We start from the raw sequence: 16862 nt of genomic DNA, 5'->3' as shown, positions 1-16862 counted from the left end.
AAGAAGTACGTCGTTGGGATGAAGGATGAAACGGGTGTTTCTGGTCAGGGGTGGCCTTCCGTGTTGTCCTGAGCGTGCTTTGCTCCTTCTGGGATCTTGTACTGAGCTTTTAGATGGGGAAGGACGTGGAGCACTAGGCAAAAGGGCAGTTTGTAGGGGCCAAGCTTGGAAGTGGATCAGCTCACTACGGTTCGCGCTCCCCTGAGTTGGTGTCCATGACAGGTCTGCTCTGCACCATGAGGGAATCTGGGAAACTCGGGCAGCTCTGTGTCTCAGGAAAAATGGGTCTGATGGGCACAGTGGCAGTCACTATGACTCTGAGGTCCATTACAGTGTCTTTGAGACATAGTCATGGCAAATCCTGCAGGTACAAATGCTAGACAACATAGGCAAAGGGAAAACATAGAAGGAAGGGTTGGGAAGGAGAAGAGACAAGGTTTTGCCAAAGTAGGCAACACATGAGAGCAAAGCTTTTTAATCAAGAGTTCTTTCCAAAAATAGATAATAAAAGTCACCTGGACGTGCATAAAGTTAATTTAAATCCACTTGGGATTCAGAAATCCAGGCTTTGATGTCATTGAGCTCATGAAATGTCTTCCCGATACCACAGCTCAGCTTGGTCTAGAGCCTATTTCTGACGGAGTCAGGAATACAAAATGACAGTTTGAAATAATAATGTAATCAGAGAGATCAGAAAAGAATCCTGTCTTCGAGGTCGACTAAGGTCAGAAAATAAACCCCTCTTTTATTTTGAATAAAATAAATCTTTTCACCCTAATTAACCGCTCACAATTTCAGCACAAGGCAAAAGTATCCATTCCTTCCAGAATTGTGCATTCACACATGTCGCGTCAGTGTCCAGAGCTCCACAGCTAACTAGGCAGGGAATATGCAGCCTGGCTTCCCGGTTCCCTTATCTGGAGCAAAATTAGAGCTCTGTTCATCTCTATTTCCACTCACAGAAAAGGCAAACAATTACCTTCACTTATATTCTGAGCAGACCAGAATTTCCAACCCTGGTAAATGGTTTCGTAAAAAGACAGAATTGTACATTCATAATTCGTATTTTACATTTAGCCTCCCGCTATCATTTATAATGTAAAAGCCTCCCTTTTCTAGGATTAACGCTTAGAATGAATGTTAACTACAACTTCTCTTCATCTAAACATCTAGTAATTCATGGAGTTGGTGCTCCATTGGCCACACTGGCCACCTTGCAACGCAGGTGTGCAGCTGTCTCAGGGTCTTCACTGTTCCCCCAACTGAGGCATTCTCCCTGACATCAGCATGGCTCATTCCCTGACTTCCTTCCTCTGTCTTTGCTCAATGAAGCTTCTGCTGACCCTCTTTCTTAAAGTCGCTACTCAACCCAATCTCCCTCTACATCCACTCTGGTCACTCCCAGGTCTGCTTATCCTGATTACTTTTCTTAATGTATTTTATTTCCTTTTAGTATATTATGCACTATTTAAATATTTTTTATTGTTTGCTTTTCAAAGTTAGAATTTAAGTCCCATGAGGGCAAGGATGTTGGTTTTGTAGACCAAGGTGCCTAGATCTGTGCCTGGCACAAGTTGGTCCACACGGAATATTTGTTGAATGAATGAATGAATGAACCTCTGAAAATTCAATTCTGTGCAATTCAGTTTCTTAGAATTCAAAATATTATGCTATTAATGCTTTAAGTTGTTTTATATAATTGTATGGAGTTGCCGACATTAAAAGTGTACTGTTTTATATATAAAACATAAAAGCCCACTGTTTTTTTTTTCTTTTACAGGCAATATAAGGGATGTTCAGAGTCTCTCTTGTTGTATGTGACTTTCACAAATCACGCCAACTTTAGAACATAATCACCAAATAAAATGTGACTTTAATATCCTCTAACCAGTAATGCAACTGCCTATGATTTTGTTTGCCAAGTTTATTGGTACATTTTTAACATGAGACGGAGTTTAAATATTTGAACAAATTTAGGAAATATCCTACCAGTTTGCTTCTCTTAATTCATCTGAAGCCACTACCAGATGACAATTACACAGAGTTGGCAATTTATTGAGTGCTTGTGTTTGGAATGCAAAACTGATTATGATGCATTCAATGCATTCTCTGTATGCTCAAAAGTCTGCAGGGTATACACACATGCACGTAATTATAATACAGAAAAATGGTTATATAAAAGGATATATGAATTCTAGAATTACAGAAACCAATTTATAGAGGCAAATAACTACTTTGATGAGAAGGGATGCTCAAGGAAGGCCAACAAGAAGAAAGTAACATTAAAGAAAAACCTAGAAGGTTACAGATAAATGCAGAGAATAGTCCATTTCAGGCAATGTTCTCAGCATTGGAGGTTAGTTGGAAGTATGGTCCTATGTTATTGTTATGGGGCAATTGTTATTGGAGCAGAGAAATGTCAAACTGTATTGTAAATTTACACTATTCTCACAAATAAAGTACAGGTAGTATGAACTCCTAAATGTAAAAAACAAAAACAAAAACAAACCCTCAACAAACAAAAAACCCCAAACCCTAAACTTTGAAATATAGAGAGATAGATTTTTATGACAGCAAGGTAAGAGAGACTTTTTCTTTGACTTTTTGAAAAGAAAGTTTTTTTTTAAAACAGTACAAAAAAGCATAACCTATAAAGATGAGGGTTAATTTGACTACATTAACATTATAAATTTCTGTGGGATAAATACATCAGCTGGGCCACAGTGAAGTTAACTCCACAGCAGCCCATCACTCTCTGTAATTATGACTAAACTTTGGACAAAATGCACATCTATCTGAGGACCAGAAAGGTAAACAAAAACATATGAATTGTGGGGGGAATCAGAACTTGGAGAATAAAGGCAGAAGAAAAAGACACTCAGATTAAGGAAAACTAGGAGCATTCTTCAATCAGCTGTGAATGACCTGCTCAAGGAAACAGTAGAAGGAAACTCAGAACTTTAGGAGTAAAGGAGAGCTGCAGAAATGGTAAGTACTGGGATAATAAAAAGGAGATTTTTCTCCCCTGAAGTTGTCTCATGCATGCATAACATTTCAAGGCAAAAGTGACAGCATTGCCTGGGAGGAGATATTCAATGTATGTGGGTGTACTGTATGGGATAACGATAAAATAGATGTAACATATGGCACAACTATAAAGTATGTAGATGTAACACATTTGCGACTGTAGATGCAATGTGTGTGGTGACTATAAAGTAAAGGTCAGTAAAGGAACAATATATGGTTGACTGCAAATAGACTGAAAGTTAGGTGTGTATACATTACAACTGCTAATCCGCTATGAAAAAAATACTTATGAAGAAACACCGTTGAACTACCGAAAGAGAAATTAAAACAGAGTCCTAAAAAAAATACTCAAATAATCCCAAAGAAAGCGCCATTGGGAAACAGATGAACAAAAATGGTGGAGAAAAAGAGTATGAGAGAAAACGGACAGACCTAAAGCCAATCACATTAATAATTACACTAAATGTAAATGGTCAGAACACACCAACTAAAATACAAAGACCATCAGACTGGATAAAAATAAACATGATTCATCCATTTTTTTTCTATAAAAATCATGAGTTAAACATGGAGACATAATTAGGTTAAAAGTAAAGAGACAGATTTTCTTTGGGATGAGGAGGGAATGAAAACACTCTAAAATAAGATTGTGGTAAGAGCTGCACAACCCTGAGGACATACTAAGGAATCCTGAATTGTATTATTTTAAAGGTGTGGATTGTATAATATGTGAATTATATCTTTAAAAAGTTGTCTAAAAAAATTAAAGGGATGGGAAAAACACACCAACAGAATGATGAAGTGGCTATATTAACTTCAGACAAAGTAGACTTCCGAAGAAGGAATATCAGCAGAAAGAAAAAAGAAAAAAAGGCATAATGGTAAATAAATATAGTCATCAAGAAGATGTAGTAATCTTAATGGATCACACATCTAACAACAGAACTTACAAAGATGTGAGGTAAAAACTGTGAAACTGGAAGTAAGAGGAGACAAAATCTCAATTATAGCTGGAGACTAGATGCTGTTCTTTCAGAATTCAATAAAAGAAGTGGACAGAAAATCAGCCAAGATAGAGAAGCACTCAATAACACTGTCAGACAACCTGACCCAATAGACATTTCCAGATCACTATCTGACAATAGCAGACTACACCTTCTTCTCAAGTGCACGTGGAAATCCCACAAAGATATCCTGAGCCATAAAGTAATTCCTGATAAATTGGAGAGAACTGAAATTATACAAAGCATATTATCAGATCATAATGCAATTAAACCAGAAATAAAAAGCAAAAAGATATCTGGAATGCCCCTAAATATTTGGAAGGTAAAAACAGTAGTCAAAGAGGAAGTCCTACAGGAAAGCAGAAAACATTTTGAATTGATTGAAAATAAAAGCAAAACGTATCAGAATGTTCCAAATGCAGGTAATACAGTGAGGGGTGGAAATTTATTGCATTAAATACTATTAGGCAAAAAGGAAGGCATCAAATCAATGATCTAAGCTTGCTATTTAAGAAACTTAGAAGTAGAACAAATAAACCCAGTGCAAGCAGCAAGCAAAAGGAAGAAAATACCAAAGAGCACAGAAACCAATGAAACAGAAAAATAATAAGAGTGTCTCAATACAATCAAAAGTTATTTTTAAAAGATCAATAGAGTTGACAAACTTGTGGTTGGACTAAGAAGAAAACACTATAAGCCAAGTGTTAGCCATACCTGCAACTGACAAGGAATATCATCCAGGATATGTAAAGAGTTCCTGCAAATCATCAAGAAACTCACGCAAACCAGTTCAGAAATAAGAAAAGGATGTCTTCAGACTACCAGGTCTGACCTGGTACGGTCAGAACATATGTAAACACTGCACAGCAACCAGGGAAATGCAAAACAAAATCATAATAAGATCTGTTTTACAGTTAATCACATTGGTTTAAAAAAAAAAAATGATTCATTAAACCAAGAGATTACCAAAACAGAAATGTGAAATATTCCCTTTTAGAGCTGTATTACTCAGTACAACAGTTTTGGAGAATAACTAGCAGAAACTTCCATGTTGAAAATGTGTATCTCCTGAAATGCAGCAGAAAACTTTGGATATTTGTCCCTACTGATGAGTTAGAGGCATACTCCATGATTTTCACTGTAGCATTGTTTCTAACAGTCATCATTTGGAAACTTGGCTTTGATCAAGTTTCCACTCTCCTTGGTCAAACTGCAGATCTGTTTTTCTTAAGAAATGTCATGAATATATATATGTGAAACCTGATTCTGAGAAAAGTTGAGAGTGGAAGAGGCATGTTTACACCTAAAAAGTGAGTAATACAACTTTTGTTTGAAGGTGTTGCAAAAGAGCTTCTGGAGACACCAGTGAGAATCCGTGCTAATGACCTGATTAGATTCCTGTGGTAAATGTTTGGGTGGGAAAGTCCATGCTGCCATATTGTCCCTGGGCACTCAGCGTCATTTCCCAGCATCTCCCAAGGAGTCCGCTGGACTGGGTTTCTCAGGACCCTGAGAGATACCTCTGACCACCTTGTGAAAATCTGGAGGAAGACGATGGGGCTGCCAGGGACACAGTTATTCTCTGGGGCCAGGGGTGGTAGCAGGGTGAGGCCTGCCCTGCCCTGCCCTTCCCCAGGCGGTGGTGCATTCCTTTGGCCTCGTCTCTTGCAATAGACTTGCTCCCTGCTGAGTCCGTGGAGGGAACTTGAAGGCAAGGAGAGTGTGTCCACTGTCACCTCCCTTCCTCTTGCCTTCCCGGGACACCCCACCTTCAGGCCCGTCCATTTAACCCGGAGCTAACCCAGAATAAAACAGCAAAGGAAAGCAACTTGTGTCAAAGAGGGGGAAAAACACCTCGACCAGTAGAACAGCAAGACAACCTGTGGGGTGATCTGCTCAGAGGGATACACCATTTTAAAAGCAGGCCAAGCAACCGTTCTGAGCTACGGGCGCGATGTGATTTACCGCGACATCCCTATCAGTAAAGGCGCAAACAGGCTTGGAGGGCTGTTCACTAACTTCAGGACAGGGGTTGGGGATTAGGAACGGGGTCATAGAGTTCCTGAAAACTCATGGTCCCTAAAATATCTGATGCCAGAGCAAATATGGGGAAATATTCAGATTTACTGAAGTTGGGTGTTTTGCTCTCGCTGTGCTTCTTTCCCCAAAGTTTATGGTATTCAGCCACAAAATATTCTGAAAACCACATACTTGCCCCATTTTGACCAAATCCCAGATGAGTGTGGGTTGGGGGAGGGGCTGCCCCGTGTCATCTCCCGCATATTTTAGATAGCATCTACTATGTTAGAATATGAACTGAGGTTCAGAATACTGACTCAGTGGGGGGAGGGGAAGAGAATACCAAGATAAAATGGCAAACATGGTTTTTAAGCACTTGTTATACTGTAGGGCAGGCTTGTCAGGTTATATAGATTTTCTTGAATCAATCTGAAAACTACTCGCTACTTTCTCTAGCCCCAAGTTCAATAACAGTTACGGGGCTCATACTCTGTGCTTGGTTTTTCTTTTCCTTTCTTTAATTTTCAAAATTAAACTTTTTAATGAACTGAACACAGAAATTCTTGAGTTAAATGGAGTTTGCCCTTAACCACGTCCTCTCCGTTCCTTCACGGTCTCCCGGGTGCACTCGTGTGGGCTCGCGGCAGCTTCCCCACCCGGAAGGTGAGCGAGCCGACGTATCACAAGACCTTTCCATTTCTCATTCTCCTAATATTTCTTAAAATTGAACGATCTCTTCATTGGCGATAGTCAACATGTTCCTTAGAAAAACACTGTGCATTTGAATACATTTTGGATCTATGTATGGTGCAATCTTATGAGGGAAAGATACAAAATATAAGACCTGGTTTTGTTTTTTTATTTTCCAAGTTTCTACGCATCTAGCTAGGATCGCTCTCTTCTCTGTTGAAAATGCTGCCGTTCAACTCATACCATCAAATTAATTTACTGCCTTCATTTCTCGCATGTAATATGGAAGTCACGAGGGGTGCATACTGATTCCCCCAAACCTCTGCTGCCTGGAAGGGCTTTCTGTCCATGCTAGATCGGCTTCTGTTCGTAGCTTACAATGAAATACATACATGTTTCCTTTTGAAGTGCTTATCTAATTTCTAATTCCTACCATGTGCTTTAGAATGATCCCTTAATGACTGAACTAAATGTGTCTACGTTTGGTTATTTTTCCTAGCACACTGTTTCTTTTCCCTGCCAGGACACATTTCAGGCAGTCCACATGACAGATACAATGGATATGCCAGCCAGGAAGGCGCTGGCTTGATTTAGAGCCCCGCAACATTTCATTTTGCTGATATGTGACGTTACCAAAGGGTTTCTTGGATAGTTCAGTAAAACAAAACGCATAACAATTTGTCTGTTGATTGCGGATCAATTGTGCATTGATTATGGTACGGCTTTCTTCGGTGGCTGTGTCGGGAGGGGGCTGCCTATTTGTTAAGCTCTTGGGGGCTAGACTGCCGCTGTTTTATCAGAGAGCCTCTGTGGTTTCTGACAAGGAGTATTTGGATATGGTAGATATTAATAATAAGTTCTTATGCTCTTTAAAAAATTATAACACAAAGTTCGGTAAGGAATACCATACATGCCCCCAATGAAAATCAAAGATCCCAAACCACGCAGTATCGTGGCAGAGAGCAAACACCTGAGAGGAGTAAAGCGACTCAAAGTACCAGTTGGAAAAGCAAAAAGGCAGACGTAAAAACGAGTAACGGGTGCGTGCTGGGGCTCGAATAACGGGTGCGCTGTGAATCGTGTAAGACTGATGAGTCACACCCTGTGCCCCTGAAACAAATAATACACTGTGCGTTAGTAATAATAAAAAGAGAATCTATGGGCTAAAATCCATAGACTCCCAAGATCTTCCATATAAACAAATAAACAAACAAAACCCAATAAGGTATGTTCAGAGGACGGGAGGAAAGCGCTCGTGCAGCGCAGCCCAGAGCCCCGAGCAGAGGCAGAGCCGCCACTCCAGGCTGAGGGCAAGAACCGGCATTTCATTCTCTCCATCCCTCCTTGGACCCTCCTGCCTTGGCCCCCGCCCGCCGCATGCTTCACACGTTTGCTCTATTTATAACCCGCGGGGATCCTGGGTCAGGTTTCCCGGCCGCCTGCGGATGGCAAGCCCAGCAAAAAACGCCGAGTCACCCCGGGCTGGAAGGTGTTCTCAGCGTTTCACTCCCTGCCGGTCCCTCCGGCCGGGCTACTGCGCAGGGGTCTCACGGCGCTAAGTGGCACGCACTTTTTGTAAAAAGCTGATTACATCTCCCCAAACAGCAAGTGGATAAATGGCATATGATTTTTACAAACACTGTCTAATTTCAAACCCAACCTGAAGTGACGTTTACAGTCTATGAGATTCCAGAGCTGAGTGGTGGAAAGGTCCGCCAAGTCCCCCGTGCCCCGCCCCCACGGCAGGGCCGGCACATCGGACGGCCTGGTATCGCCCACTCACTGCTGGGTGTCCCCGCGCCGAGGGCCCGGCAAGGTCGTGACTGCTGTTCTGCTCACAGCAAGGACCTGGCAAGCCTTCCCTAGGAGGAGCGCGCAGGAACTCAGCCACGTTCAAGACGGGCGCAGGTCCCAGCTTTCACGCTTTTCAAATATTTCAAGTGAATTTTATTTTTACTACTTTTAAAAAAATTTATCTATTTATTTATTTATTCAATTATTTATTTATTTATTTATTTATTTATTTATTTATTTATTTATTGTTTTTCAGAGAAAGCGAAAGAGCACAAGCAGAGGAGCAACAGGCAGAGGGAGAAGCAGGCTCCCTGCAGGGCGCCTGATGCAGGACTGGATCCCAGCACCCTGGGATCATTGAGCCAAAGGCAGATGCTTAACCCATTGAACCACCCAGGCACCCCTATTTTTACTACTTTTATGTAAAGTCGTTCTGTGTTACAGATTTGTAAAACCTGTATAACGGAATAGGACATTAACTGCATTGTCTCTACGCCACCCCTCGAGGAAAGCAACAACTAATATTTATTAAGGAGCGACCTTCATCAGAAAAGGCTTAAATCTCTATCAGTGTCGGTCAAAATTCAGAAAAGGCTTAAATCTCTATCAGTGTCGGTCAAAATTCCTATTTGCAAGCAACAAAAACTCCGGACGCCTGAACAGGTGGAGTATTGGAAGGTGACGGAAAGGCATGGATGGAGAAGGAATGGCGTGGCAAAGAGGGGGCAGGACCGAGGCGGGCTCAGGGGCTGGCTGTGGTCCTATGCCTTCTAACACCTGTCACAGAAGGGAGCCACCTCCGCCACGTGTCACCCCCTCGCGACATCTACTCTTCTCGTGCTTCCCATCACATGTCTCTCACTCCATAATCCAACAGACCGACGGAGCCCACCTCACCGGTCTTTGTCTTACTCTCAAGGGATGGAAGGAGGGTGAGTCTCTCCCCTTGTATTTTCATTGTGAGAAAACTTAACACGTGACGGACGGCTGAAACGCCGAGTCACAGATGCCTGTCACAGCTACTTCGATTTTTGTCTTGGCCAACAATTCAAATTTTATGAAAAAGTTGGATGACTCTTCCCTTCTTGTTAATGGGTTTTGGTAAGTTCATTCTCAGAAATAGGACATAGGATCTTGGTGTCCATTCCAAGCATACACTGAATTTTCGCCATGATCTTTGGCAAGTTACCGAATCGATTTCCTGTTTTCTCTATGTATGATAACACCTGTGCATTTTGTCTTTCTTAAAGAGATTTCACTAAAATCACGGATGATGCTAATTAGACTATAGACGTCCGCAATGAGCAATTCTATTTGTAGTCAACATTTAATTTTACCACTATCTACCCAGTCAGTCCGGGACTGACTTTATAGAATTCTTACCTAGTTGCATCAGTAGAAAATCTAAACGAAGATAAGTCTATAGGTGTCCACGTTTCCTGTAGAAACGCCACATGAGATGTAAGTCCTAGCGCTTCTCCGCGAAGACAAACGTGTCCTCCCATGAGGACACATGCACTTTTGCCGGGAAGGCAACGAGCCTGGTTTCCTGCTTCCTTGAAAAAAGGCACCACAAGGCAACTGAAGGCAGAGAGTTTGCCCCTGAGCCAAGCGCCCCCACTGACCACGAGGAATGGCAACTTATTCCCGAGGCTCTTTCTCATCTCTCTTTGCTTCTTAGCCGAATCCACAAAAGAGATGCCCACCTTATGCACTTTCTTGCAAAATCACCCTTTTCTCTACGAACCTCATGGCAGCGGGAGCCCTGGGTAGGGCCGACCGCTGTGCTCTAAGGCGCAGAAATCAGTCTTACGATAATAAAAACCAAACCCGCGTTCATTACAAGTAGGTGCCCTCCGGGAACGGCCTGAGATAAAGCGTCTGTGAGGCTTGCAGAGGAAAGCAAATGCCTCTCGAGGAGCAGAGGGGAGACTAGGAGGCTCTGTTCCCGCGCCCAACCCACGTTTTCTTCCTCTTCCAGCACCTCTATGTCACTGGAAATGCTTTCAGCAGACTGCCTGCCGCAAGATTTAGTTTTAAGATTGAAGCTATTGATTTTTCTCGCTCCCTCATCAGTGTTATTTAGAAAAAAAATCTCAGCTGATAACAAGGGACCTGTCTAGAAGGCCAAATATTCAGATGAAAATGTGGCACTGGCTGGACTACTGATTTTACGACAACAGCCAGATAGGCGGCTGACTTTATTTTTTAAGATTTTTTTTAAAAAAAGATCTTATTTATTTACTTATTTGAGAGAGAGAGTGAGAGAGAGCGCGCACACAAGCAGGGGGGAGGGGCAGAAGCGGAGGAAGCAGCAGACTCCCCGCTGAGCAGGGAGCCAGACCTGGGGCTCGATTCCAAGACCTGGGGACCATGATCTGAGCCGAAGGCAGATGCTTAACTGATGAGCCACCCAGGCACCCCTTCTTAAAGATTTCTTTGTAGATATTTGACATCACGAAAGCTGTACCATGGCTTCATGCAAGGTAAGAACATTGTTGCTAAAGCAATCATCCTGAATATGCCGATAACAAGCTTTTGGATACATCGTTGGTTGTGTCACCTTGACTGCAAACTCATCTTTTTGAAGATGATGATTAAAAGCATGTTTAAAAATTCAACATAAAAAGAACACTAGAGTATATGATAGAAATCCTTTCTCTTTCTAAAAACCCTAGTGTTTTGTTCCCTCAAAGTGATAATCTTTTTTTTGGTGAACTTCTTAAGGCCAGGCACGTTAAGCCTGTACACAAAAACTGCTAAAACCCACCAAAAACAGTTTCGTGAGCTGTGATCTCATTTTGATTTTATAGCCTGATCATTTGCTATATTTTCTTTTCTTTTCTTTACCTCCTTTTTTTAGGTAAGCACTGCGCCCGGCAGCGGGGGGCTTGAACTCCCCACCCCAGGATCAAGAGCCACGTGCTCTCCTGGGTGCCTCATATACTATAGTATAAATCAGTCTGGGTTACGTGGAATTCAGAGCTGGTCACTGAGATTTGGTGGCATAAAGCCACAGGTGCCTCAAGCATTGTGTCCCCTGCCACCGGCACCCAGAGTCCTGGGTCAAGTGCAGAGAACGCGTTAGCATCACTCCCGGGATGTGGCATCGTCTTCCCGTGACGGTGACTTTAAAATGCCATGACGTAAATTACGTCTACAATAACCCACTTAGAAGTATTTATTAATTTTGTTTGTCTTGGACATTCTTCTCCTTCTCTTTCTAACCAGCAGGAAGCCGGCATCTCTGAGACAGAGGAGGAGAGACAAGGATGTGGAGGGGAAGACACTTGGGGCCAGCGTGAGAACAAGCGTGTTCTCCAGTCCGGGGGGACACACGCCCTTGGTGCCACCTTCACCAGTGCCTGCTGCCGGCTTCATGCCCGCCGCTGTTGTAGCCGTGCCGACGCAGGGTCATTACCTGAGTGGTGTGGCTCTCTCTCGGTCTCTGCGATGAGGAGGTCGTGGAGCTGCTCACGGACAACCCGCAGAGTCCGTCTTCTTCAGGCAAACCTGTGGAGGTCAACACCGAGAAGCAGGTGAGTGTGTCCCGCCCCTGATGAGACAAGCTGGGTCTGGGCCGCGGTAAGCGCCAGTCGTCACAGTTCGTGGACTGACAGGGTGGTCAGTAAGTGCTCCTCGGGAGTACATCTCCCAAGGGGGCAGGAAACATAAACTACTGCTGCGGTTCCGCGGCATAGACGAGGAGACGCGCCGGAAAAAGCAATGAAGGGGGAACGAGGAACTGGTCCGAGCGGGCACGCGGCCGGGGGTCGTGGGGGCTTCCAGAGTCTGAGGATGGTTCGGGGAAGCAGCGGCGGTGGAGGGAGAAGCACGTGGACGACGGAGGGGACGGGGTCCCTGAATGGCCACGGAGGGAACCGGGCGCCTCCTCTGTGGGGTCGCGGGGAGGCAGGGCGGGATTCAGGATGCGCAGATGCTGCGTGAGCCGGGCCGCGCGCGCTCACCGCACACCCACCGCACACCCACCGCACACCCCGAGGGAGGAAGGGACCGGGCGGAGGTCCCCGCGGGAGAGTCGGGCGGCCGTGCATTCCCAGCACAGCAGCTCCTAGCTGAGCCCGGAGGAGAAACAGCCAGCATGGGGACCTTTACGTCCCCCCGAAATAATGCAGAAACACCTCTGAGGCGCCAAAGGCTTTTACTAACGATCGCTCAAGAGGGAAGCCGGGTTTCCCGACCTCCGCACGGCGGACACTCTGGGCCGCCTCCCTGTCAGCCATGGGGCTGCCCTGTGTAGGGTCCCTGGTCTCTATCCCAGCTGCTAGTGGCCCCCCAGCTGCTGGGGCAGCCCTGCAAGCAAGGTCAGCCCTGACTGCGGCCCAGGGCAGACAGGGGCCAAATGGTGTTATAAGTGATTTGCTAATAAAAATGAACACTTGAAGAGAGGAGAGTCCCCAGATGGCCGAGCTCAAGCCAGAGACCTGAAGTCCCGAAGCGGTTGCTGCTCTTACCTAAAACCATAAGTGACCAGGATGGTGTGAGCGACTGACCGTCCGCAGGTGTCCTGCACGGACGACCGTTGGCGAGTCACCGCGCGCTTCTGCACGACCAGGCGTGAGTGAGCTCCTCTGGGGGGTCCGCACAACCCCTCGTCACACAACGAGGCCAGATGCATCTTCCTGTTACGTATGCAAATGCCTTGGCACGGAAGCGGTTCGCTCCGTCCAGACTGGGCAGACTGGGGGCCACCACCGGATGTGACAGGCCGGCAGCGCGGGTCACGGGGAAGACGGGCCGTGGCCGGAAGCAGCCGTCAAGTCCGACGGGCGGGGGCGCGACATGGGGGAGACTCGGGTAACAGGGCAGGGCGGGGGCCAGTCCCGCAGGAACAGAGAGGTCTGGGATCTAAACCCGGTGGAAGGGAACATGGGACTCTGAGATGGTCACAAGCTCGAGTTCCAGGCCAGCAGGTCAGCAGAGGGTCGGCTGTAGAACCGGTGTCCACGCTGCAGAGGCCGCGGACAGACCCGGGTCCGCGTGGAGAGAGCTGTGGAAGCGTGGGTGCTTGTGGGGGGAAGAGTGCTGTCCGGCAAGCAAGACAAACACCCACGGCTCGACGGACACCTCATGAAGACCAGGAGTCTGGCCAAAGGGGAAGAACGTGGGGGTCCATTTTTAAAAACTGGATTATAAGTCAGAAGGTTACTCCCTGAATCAAAACAGAAATGTGGCTCACGGAGGAGACAAACTCGGAGCCGAGTCGATAGCACAAATGTGCTGTAGACGGTGGCCTCTACATGAAGCTAAGAGTCCCTCCCGGTCCCCCTCTGAACGGGGCGCCGGGCACGCCATGGCGACTAGACCAGCGCCCTCAGCCAGGACTCGGAGTCAGTGGGTCGGGTCACGGGTCAGGCAGGGGACGGGTGACCTTGAGCGGGATCCCGGAGAGAGCAGGGATGCGTTCTGGGGAGGGGACTGGAGGGCTGCGGTGGTGGAGACGCCACAGGATCTGAGCCTTCCGGGAGGAGAAGCTCTGAACGGTGAAGCAGGGGCGGGGGGGTGGGGGTCGGTGCACGGAGACCCCCAGGGGAGACGATGACCTTCCAGAAGCTCCACGCCCAGCAGAAGGGCCTCTGAGAGGGTGCGGCGGCGGAGACCCTGCGGGCTGCGCTGGAAGGCAGAGGCCCGAGGGAAACCCTTGACAGGACGCCCCCCAGACGTCAGACAGCATTCCGCAGGCACCGGACAGCACGGCCGGTCTCTGAGAGGACTGGGATGAGACGTCATTTTACCCGAGCGCTGCGCTACGAGGCCTTTCTTCCCTGTTGGCCAAAGAAGTCACAGATCCCAGAACCTGCGGCAGGGCCGGCAGGTGGGGCAGATGGTGTCAGCGTGGGGACAGCGAGGGAGACGGAAGGGGCGCTCAGGGCAGCTTGGCCTGCGAGCCGGCTCCTCCCCTCACGAAGCAGCAGGTGGGGGGAGCCACGGGGACCACCGGCCTGGGGTGCAGAACCCCCGCTGGCTGTAGCCGACAGGTGGGAGCCGCTCACTCAGGCCGGCGAGCCGAGGGCGTGGGGGCCAGGGGATGAGAGACACCGGGAAGCCGCGGGAACGTGAGAAGGCTCAGTTCTGTTTTGGACCAAGAAAATATTTTATCTTGTTGCCATTTCAGAAAGGCAAATGATCTAAACAGGACACCAGAAGAAAAAGAGAAAGCCCAAGAAGGAAAAAATGGACTGGTCCCTCTACCTGAACATTTAAAAATCAATATAAATGAAAACATTGTAAAGATAAAATGCAAACTAAGGAACGACAATACAGAACTTTTACATGCACTGAATAAAAGGCTCTATTATTCTTAAAACAACTGACACAGTAAAATAAAGGACCGGCTGTCAGATTTTAAAACACGGGCAAAGACTATGTCCGGAGAGCGGAGAGAGGAAATAAGCAGCAGGTAATGAACCTAAAAATGAGCAATCAGTCGATGAATATTCAAAGAAAGGCACACAGACGCACAACAATTGTCCATGTTATTTACCTAGACAACCAGCACGACAAAACTTTTCATTCTAGAAATCTCACACACATGAGAGAAAAGAGAAAATGTAGTGAGACGCCGGGTGCCCATCACCCAGCCGGATGCGCATTATTTCAGTCTTGTCTCACTTACTTCTCATGATCTCAAAAAAAAAAAAAAAAGACCTGGAAACCGCGTCATCTCACCGGTCAGTTCTTTTTTTTTTTTTTTTTTTTTTTTTTTTAAGATTTTATTTATTCATCAGAGAGAGAGAGAGGGAGAGAGAGCGAGCACAGGCAGACAGAATGGCAGGCAGAGGCAGAGGGAGAAGCAGGCTCCCTGCCGAGCAAGGAGCCCGATGTGGGACTCGATCTCAGGACGCTGGGATCATGACCTGAGCCGAAGGCAGCGTCTTAACCAACTGAGCCCCAGGCATCCCATACCTGTCAGTTCCTGAGCACGGGTCCCTCCTGCAGGCCAGGGGCTCCCTTGTACAGTGACAGTGGGATGTGCAAAAGCCCCCCAGAAAGTCCCCAAGTCTTGGGGTAGAGAATTCCACTATGTTCCTACCGAGTGGAAGGTTCCGGACCCGTGGTGGGGAGAACATCTGCGGTGAACCAGAACGTTTCTCTGTTGACTTCCATGGAAGGCTTTGATCCCAGGAGACGGGCTGCACATTTTCACGAACATGCTCGCTCTTCTTGTGGCCACAGCCTTCTCCCCAGACCGTGTTCTGAGGCGATCGTTCCCCCACCGGCTGCAGTTCCGTGTCCTCCACACGTGTGTTCCGTGAGAGCAACTGTGGGTCCAATGGAAGCATGTCCCCTTGCTGAGACCATCGTTCTCAGGAGCCAGGCTTGTCGGGATGACGGCAGGTCTAGCTTGTCCAGATGCTAAGGTCTTCTGGAACGGTCCCCATCCTGCCCCCCTGCCCCCGAGACTGCGCTCTTCTGTTCAAAGAAAGCCATCAGGCTTGGGGAAGGCATTCTACGTAGTAGAGAGTGGCGTTCTAGAAGACAGGCTGCTCTGCACGGGGGCTGGGCAGTGGGAGAGTCGGGGACTCATCGGCCTTGATGGAGGGCGCGGGTAGGGGAGGAGGCTCTGGGCTCCCTCTCTCCTTGGGTAGTGGGTGCTTGGTCATGAATCCTTCCCCAGGATGCTGGGGTGGGGGCTGTGTAGCATTTAGGACATTCTCCCCATCACGTGTGTGTGGACCCAGACCTTGGACTTCCTTGAGATTTGTAAGGAGATGTTGAAAAGGGAGAGCCTCTGTTGGTGAAGTCTGCACATCAGACTAAGGGTTTATGTAAAGTCTTCTAAGGAAAGAAGCATGACGCAGGCTGTAGACAGTGGTGTCCCTCTGCAAATCATGTAACGAACCAGGCGGCGCCTGCTGGCCATAATCCCCGGAATTCTGCCCAAACCCAAGTTTGTTTAGTCAACAGCAATGGGGTTTGGCTCTCCTTTCATGTCCTGTCAGCTTACCAAGGACCCCCTACTCTTTACAGGAGGCCTCTCCCGGCGTTTGTGGAATTGGACATCAGAGTTCCTCTCTCTGACCGTTTATTCTGCATCTGTACGTCTGCCCTTCTGAAGCGATAGTTCTCGAAGCTTGGCACTCTACATGGTTTTGCCGTCAGACTTTCCCCTCATTTCCCTTTAAATTTTTTCCTCTGATGCCATAAAGGATCCCCACTTCTCCAGCTTCCTTGAAATCCCTACCTCTTCTATCTTCCCATCCTTGAGCTACCCTTCAACTCCCAAACCATAAGCACTGTTTAGGGAACAACTGTCTACAGCATTGTTTAGGGAACAACTGTTTACATCCAGAAGTCCCTCTTAGC

The 16862-nt window shown here is 46.7% G+C and overlaps 1 protein-coding gene across 3 annotated transcripts in view; it reads right to left on the bottom strand.

The window, feature by feature from the left end:
- The window catches only part of MYO16 (myosin XVI), a 574710-nt gene that overhangs the window by 14536 nt on the left and 543312 nt on the right, over positions 1–16862 (bottom strand). For all 3 annotated transcript variants that reach the window (XM_082701002.1, XM_082701003.1, XM_082701004.1), the window contains exon 34: positions 11956–12047. In XM_082701002.1, coding sequence (XP_082557128.1) covers positions 11956–12047 — 92 coding nt within the window. The remainder of the gene's footprint in view (positions 1–11955; positions 12048–16862) is intronic.

The sequence above is a fragment of the Mustela nivalis genome, assembly GCF_964662115.1.
Source record: "Mustela nivalis genome assembly, chromosome: 15".
Classification (NCBI taxonomy): Eukaryota; Metazoa; Chordata; class Mammalia; order Carnivora; family Mustelidae; genus Mustela; species Mustela nivalis.
This window is presented reverse-complemented; position numbering and strand designations above follow the sequence as displayed.